We start from the raw sequence: 7,782 nt of genomic DNA, 5'->3' as shown, positions 1-7,782 counted from the left end.
GCGGTTTTGAATATGTCATTGGTGTATTTTATCATTTCGTTTAATATTCCATCAATGCCACATGCCTTGTTGGGTTTTAAAGCATGTAGTCTCTCTGTAAGATCATCTACAGTGATAGGGAAATCTAGGGGGTTCTGATTGTCTTTAATTTTTTCTTTCAGGATTTCTAATTTGGTTTTTAATTCATTTCAAGCAGGGTTTTTACAGATGTGAGAACCCCCCCCCCTCTCTCTCTCTCTCTCTCTCTCTCTCTCTCTCTCCCTCTCTCTCTCTCTCTCTCTCTCTCTCTCTCTCTGTCTCTCTCTCTCTCAGTCCTGAGCTCTACATGTGAATGTGAGAAACCCTCTGTAAGCTCTCAGATATGGGACTCTTCATCACTCCAGTATTGATTGTCTCCTTCTTATTATTTACATGTTACGAAGCAGAGAAATTAAAATCCAGAGGTCTGCGCCAGAAGGATGTCGACTACATGGAGAAAGTAAGACTTTAAGGATTTATTGCTTGTAAAACATGGGCAAAATAAGTTCTTTTTGTGTGTATTTATGCAATGCAGTTAAACCCAAAGGAAACTCACAGGTTTCTCTCCGGAGACTCAATTATATTTCACTTAATGAAGATGTTTGTCAGCTCGGATCATTCGTTTTTGGAAAAAAGTTTGAGATCTGACTTTAGACTGCAAACTTTATTTGCACAGTTTAAGATCTTCTCAACCTCTAGACGAGAAACCTGAGATTTCTTCAACCTTTGAGAAGCAATAAGTCTCAAGTTTCTCTCCATTTGACAAACAAATGAGATATAAAAGAGATCTCATCTGTGCTTTTTCTTACAAATAAGAAGCTTTATCAGTAACATTTTACTTCAAGCCTTTATACATATACATAAAGGATATACATATAGTGCATTATATCTTTAATTGTAACCAAAGTTAAAATGCATTATTTGCAGATTCCTTGTTGTTTGTTTTAATGCATTATACTTTCTAAAGGTGTATTCAAGTAACAGATATTATGTGGTTACAATATTCATATAGGTGCATTACGATGCATAATTAATGCAGTAAAATACTTTTATAGTGCATTACGTATAAAGGCTTTAAGTAAAGTGTTTGAGTTTATCTTGGCTTCATTGACTGACAGAGTTCATCAGATCATCAGATACTCAGTGTAAGTCTGAGTGACTGTAAGGTAATTACCGGATTCTCTCTTCAAGGAATCTATATTAGAGCTGATTTCCTGCAGACAGTGCAAGTTTTTCTTATTGACTAAAGCCTTTGCCAATATTGAACTATGCCAGATTCATTTTTGCAGATGCGAGAAGAATCGAGTCACAGGGAGCCGTTAGCCAAGCGCTAACAGTGCATTGATTCCTGAGGAACGATGTGAAAACGCTGTTTAAACCGCTTTAAACGAATGACGTGATGGAAACTCTCCAGTGGGAAACTCGGTTTTCATCGACCGAAACCAGTGTGTTTCTGAAATATGCATACTGGAAACTTTGCATAAAGTTAACATTTTCTGTATGCACACATAATATGATCTACATTTGCCAGTGTAAGGTCCAGCGTGGAGTATTGAATCCCACAATGCATTGTGTTGTTTGCTCTAAATGATTTATAGGTGCACATCATCATTATCGTGTTAAATTCATGTTTCTGGTGATCTTGAATCAGAATCAGTTCCTCTCGCAGCATCTCTTCGCTTCTCTGATGACAAGGGCGGGGCTATAACCTGTCACTCACATGACATCAGCCAATAGCAAACCACAACCATCCAATCAATTCCACACAGACACAATCAAGCCCCGCCCACATTTGTTCTTGTTCCAGAAGCGTTTCACTCGATATACGGAACTATAGAGAAACTTCTGTTTCATGCCGACTCTAACTAAAGTTTAATGTATACATTTAAGGTTTTTTAGTACTTATATTCAAATGCACCAAAATGCAAATATGATGAGTTCATGTGACAAAAGCAGCATATGAAATGGTTATCACTGAATAATACGTTTAGTTTCACATAATATTTTTGAATATGCAGCACAGTAGTATTCCATAGACATCATCATCAAAGTCAGATAAATTTACAGCTGTTATCTGTTAAAAATTCTTCTCCTCATTTCATCCCTTGATTGCTTCGAAATCTCCCGAGGTACAATTCAAGACAAATTTGATATTCATCTTTTGCATAATTTAATTCAACAATCTTGCCAGTGGAACCATCTGCATTTTTATTAGCAAGAAACAAAGTTGAACTTTGAATAGTCCAGATATAACCAGTGTGTTTCTAATATCCCAGTTCTCAAGCTACAACAGACTCAGAGGACACAGTTATTCGTTTAAGACTGATTAAATCAAGGCCTGAAACATACGCTATCCAAGTATTTCATGCTTTGATGAGATGCAGAATATGTCTAACTACAATTCATAAAAGAATGCAAGTATATATATATCCATTCTAGACACTGGCACTCCTGTCTCTATGAAGCCCCTCCTTCTGAAAAGCACACTGTGCTCTGATTGGTCGGCTCGATCAGTGTGTTGTGATTGGTCGAGCGCTTCGAGTGTGTTTTGGAAATGTCCCGCCCCTTACCATAACCGCCAGTTTAACACACTACTAACTAACTCAACCAGGCCCCGCCCCTTTATTCTGCGTATGAATTATTATAATGAGGAATACTGTGACGTGTTCGTTCCCGGAAGAAACTCAAGACTACAATGGAAACATGGAAAAAGCAGAATAGATGTTATTTAAGTAATTGTGTATTTATATTAATTTAGTTTTTAATGCAAGTTATTGGTGTTATTGTGAATGATTCATCCGTTCACATTATTCCAAAGAAAATAATATATTATAAAGTATTATAAAAATAAAAAAACTTTAGTGTACTAAAAGTGTAGGCTACTTCAGGAAAATTTTAACAACTTTCTCCACTTTTATGGCATTTCATGTTGACTTGCAAAACTCTGGCCAAGCATTCGCATCGCTGATTGCATAAAGTCTGTTTCTGTGTTATTTTAATATAATTCATATACTATCATAGTATTTATTAATTAGCTTTTATTTTATTATTTCAATTTTAAGATATTATAAGAAATTAGAAGGAGATAAGATATTTTAGATATTCGTTTTTAATGACCTATACAAATTTGATCTAACTGTCAAAATATGAGGACTATATTTTATATATTTTTTAATATTTTAAATATGAGTGGCGAACAAAACACTAAACTTGATGATGGTATTCATCTGACAAAATGATTTGGCAACAAGTTTTTTGAACAAAGCTGTATAGAAAAACAAAAAGCTTACTGTAGGCCTACGTTGACACATAATCAGTTATTAATATTTCAGTGGAGCTCTGTTCGTGATTTCTTGCCAAATGATGTCGCACAATTTGTCATGTTTCATTGCGTTATTATCAGAGATAAAACAGTCGACTCCAAGCACAACTATTGATCACGAACTGGGGGAACGGGGTCTTCTGGATCAGAGCGACTCGATCACCAAACTGTGTTTCATTGTAAATGATAGTATCAGCGATAACATCCCTCTCGATTCATCACTGTAATGAAACACGGAGCGGTGGGTAGATTATATGGAGGGTGAGTTTCTCATTCTGTGTGTGTGTGTGTGTGTGTGTGTGTGTGTGTGTGTGTGTGTAAAGCTCAGGTGTGTTCCGTCAATAAAACACAGCGGAGCCAAGCGCGCTGAGCGTGGCCTGGCACTGCCAGCCTATGAATATGAATATTCTCGGTGGCTGGCCCGTGGCCTGTATCGGGAGATTTATTGCCTGTTTAAGGGCCCTTATTTCCACGGCTCTCTGCTCGCAGGCACACTGATTACTCTTGCAGAGAGACTCCGGTGACAGCAGACCTCCTGCGCTCCTGGCATGATCACAGCGCTTCATATTCCAGTCTAACATTCACATGTAAATGTGTGTTGCGTCACTGCCTCGCTAATGCACCAACATTTGCACAAACTCTAAAGAGACTTTTATGCATGCGTTTATTACAATGTTCTTATTGTTATTTTCTGCAAGGTTTGGAGAGAGCGCTGGTTGTTCCACTTTGCATTTCGGCTATAGGTTTCTTATCTATCAGTGGCATTTGCATTAGTCTACACCCCCTGAGTAACTCTTCATTAAAATGCCTTTTTTTTGGTATTGAAGATTAAACGTTGCATGCATAACATGATATTATATATTCTGAGTGTCAGTGGCTTTTAGCCTTTAAACTGTTGAATGAGGGTTGCCAGGTCTGCATCCTACGGTGGCCCAGTGGTGCACAACAACATTTAAAAAGCAAACATAAGTTCACAACACAACGGAAACAAGCCACAACACAACGAAATAAAGCCACAACATGCTAGCATGATTATTTTGCTAGCATGGATTTAACATTTTGTTAACATTATTTAACATTTGCTGCCATGAAGAAGCATGTTGCTAGTATTTTTTATCATGTTGCTAGCATGAATTGACATGTTGATAGCATGTTTTAACATAGTTCTAGCATGAATTAGAATGTTTTGCTGACACATTTAACTTTGCCAGAATGAATAACCATGTTAACATGTTTAAGTTCATTGCTATCGTGATCGTACCATGTTTTATCATGTTGTAACATAATCTTAGCATGTTTTAGCACATTGCTAGCTTGTTTTATAATACGATCTTATATGCTAATATGATCTTATCATTTTTGAACTTGTTGTTAACATGAATTAACATGTTTTAGCACATTGTTAGCATGAATTAGGCTTTTGCTGGCCTGTTTATAGAAAAAAATTAGCATGTTGTTAACATGATCCTAACATTAATCAGCATTTTGCTAGCATTTTTTTAACACATTGCTAGCATGAATTAGCATGTTAACATGTTTTACCATGTTGCTAACATGAATTAGCATGTTGTTAACATGTTTTAACACATTTTCAGCATGAGCATGTTAACGTTTTAGCATTTTGTTAGCATGAGTTAGCATGTTGCTAACATGTTTTAATGCATTTGCTAGCATGAATTAGCATGCTAGCATGAATTAGCATGTTAACAAGAATTAGCATGTTAACATGTTTTAACATGTTGCTAGCATGTTTTAACACATTGTTACATGAACTAGCATGTTAACATGAATTAGCATGTTAATAAGTTTTAGCATGTTGCTAGCATGAATTAGCGTGTTGTTAGCTTGTTTTAATACATTGTTAGCATGAATTAGCATGTTACTAGCATGTTTTAGCACGTTGCTAGGGATGAATTAACGTGTATTTTACAGCCTGAATGGATAAATGAGTGTCTTTATGCTCCAGTTTCCTCTCCATGCTCTTTAGTAACACTGTGCAAAAGAGTTTCAGCCACTGCATGTTTATCTCATCAGTCACAGAGACTCACTCCTGACGCTTTACACTGACTGGAGTTCAGCTGTTGAATCCTGTGTGTTGCAGTTCTCCAGCTGCCCCCAGGGTCCCACCGGCCCCGCGGGAAGAGATGGGAATCCGGGAGTGAACGGGATCCCAGGCACTCCGGGTGTCCCGGGGCGAGACGGGGCGAAAGGACAGAAGGGGGAGTGTGTGACGGAGAGGTTTGAGGAGCCGTGGAAACCCAACTATAAGCAGTGCGCCTGGAACGCCCTCAACTATGGCATCGACCTGGGGAAAATCACAGTAAGAGATCCGACCTCCTCATCCTCCTCTTCCTCCTCAGGAGTGTTTTCTCCAGTATATGTCTGGTATCTTCATCCTCCTCTTCCTCCTCTTCCTCCTCTTCCTCCTCAGGAGTGTTTTCTCCATTATACACTCACCTAAAGGATTATTAGGAACACCATACTAATACTGTGTTTGACCCCCTTTCGCCTTCAGAACTGCCTTAATTCTACGTGGCATTGATTCAACAAGGTGCTGAAAGCATTCTTTAGAAATGTTGGCCCATATTGATAGGATAGCATCTTGCAGTTGATGGAGATTTGTGGGATGCACATCCAGGGCACGAAGCTCCCGTTCCACCACATCCCAAAGATACTCTATTGGGTTGAGATCTGGTGACTGTGGGGGCCATTTTAGTACAGTGAACTCATTGTCATGTTCAAGAAACCAATTTGAAATGATTCGAGCTTTGTGACATGGTGCATTATCCTGCTGGAAGTAGCCATCAGAGGATGGGCACATGGTGGTCATAAAGGGATGGACATGGTCAGAAACAATGCTCAGGAAGGCCGTGGCATTTAAACGATGCCCAATTGGCACTAAGGGGCCTAAAGTGTGCCAAGAAAACATCCCCCACACCATTGCACCACCACCACCAGCCTGCACAGTGGTAACAAGGCATGATGGATCCATGTTCTCATTCAGTTTACGCCAAATTCTGACTCTACCATCTGAATGTCTCAACAGAAATCGAGACTCATCAGACCAGGCAACATTTTTCCAGTCTTCAACTGTCCAATTTTGGTGATCTCGTGCAAATTGTAGCCTCTTTTTCCTATTTGTAGTGGAGATGAGTGGTACACGGTGGGGTCTTCTGCTGTTGTAGCCCATCCGCCTCAAGGTTGTGCGTGTTGTGGCTTCACAAATGCTTTGCTGCATACCTCGGTTGTAACGAGTGGTTATTTCAGTCAAAGTTGCTCTTCTATCAGCTTGAATCAGTCGGCCCATTCTCCTCTGACCTCTGGCATCAACAAGGCATTTTCGCCCACAGGACTGCCGCATACTGGATGTTTTTCCCTTTTCACACCATTCTTTGTAAACCCTAGAAATGGTTGTGCGTGAAAATCCCAGTAACTGAGCAGATTGTGAAATACTCAGACCGGCCCGTCTGGCACCAACAACCATGCCACGCTCAAAATGGCTTAAATCACCTTTCTTTCTCATTCTGACTTTCAGTTTGGAGTTCAGGAGATTGTCTTGACCAGGACCACACCCCTAAATGCATTGAAGCAACTGCCATGTGATTGGTTGATTAGATAATTGCATTAATGAGAAATTGAACAGGTGTTCCTAACAATCCTTTAGGTGAGTGTATGTTTGGTATCTTCATCCTCCTCTTCCTCCTCAGGAGTATTTTCTCCAGTATATGTATGGTATCTTCATCCTCCTCTTCCTCCTCAGGACTTTTTTCTCCAGTATATGTCTGGTATCTTCATCCTCCTTCCTCCTCTTCCTCCTCAGGAGTGCACGTTCACGAAGCAGCGAGTGACCAGCGCTCTGCGTGTGTTGTTCAGCGGTTCGCTCAGGCTCAAGTGTAAGACGGCGTGTTGCCAGCGCTGGTACTTCACCTTCAACGGGGCCGAATGTGTGTCTCCATTACCTGTGGAGTCCATCATTTACCTGGATCAGGGAAGCCCAGAGTTCAACAGCACCATCAACATCCACAGAACCACGTCAGGTCAGTGACCTCTGAACCCCACCATAGCCATATCCACAACGGTCAAAAAATCACACTATTATGATGACGACAGAGAGAAATTATGTGGTTGGAATCACTTTCATAACGATATTTTCCTTCTGATGAACAATAATAACTGACAGCCAATCAGAATTGATGTTGTCAGCAATGGTGCTTAAATGTTCAAACTCTTTAAAGCAGGATTGTAAAAATATATAACAAACAGAACGAGGTTACACTTTATTTGGTAACACTTTATTTTACAGTGTCTTTGTTACGTTACATGTTTACAGTAATAACATTAAATTATGCATAATTACATGCAACTAACCCTCAACCAAACCCTAATCATACCCTAACCCTATAGTAAGTACATGTAGCTGCTTAATATTACTCAGTACTTCA

At 39.4% G+C, this 7,782-nt stretch overlaps 1 protein-coding gene across 1 annotated transcript in view; it reads left to right on the top strand.

Moving 5' to 3' along the window:
• Positions 1-361: 361 nt before the first annotated feature.
• Positions 362-7,782, top strand: part of cthrc1b (collagen triple helix repeat containing 1b) — a gene marked incomplete at its 5' end in the record, with an annotated part of 8,288 nt that continues 867 nt past the window's right edge. The window contains 3 exons of the mRNA XM_081389135.1: positions 362-478; positions 5,442-5,660; positions 7,161-7,377. Coding sequence (XP_081245261.1) covers positions 362-478; positions 5,442-5,660; positions 7,161-7,377 — 553 coding nt within the window. The remainder of the gene's footprint in view (positions 479-5,441; positions 5,661-7,160; positions 7,378-7,782) is intronic.

This window comes from Scardinius erythrophthalmus (assembly GCF_964197995.2).
Source record: "Scardinius erythrophthalmus genome assembly, chromosome: 16".
Taxonomy (NCBI): domain Eukaryota; kingdom Metazoa; phylum Chordata; class Actinopteri; order Cypriniformes; family Leuciscidae; genus Scardinius; species Scardinius erythrophthalmus.
This window is presented reverse-complemented; position numbering and strand designations above follow the sequence as displayed.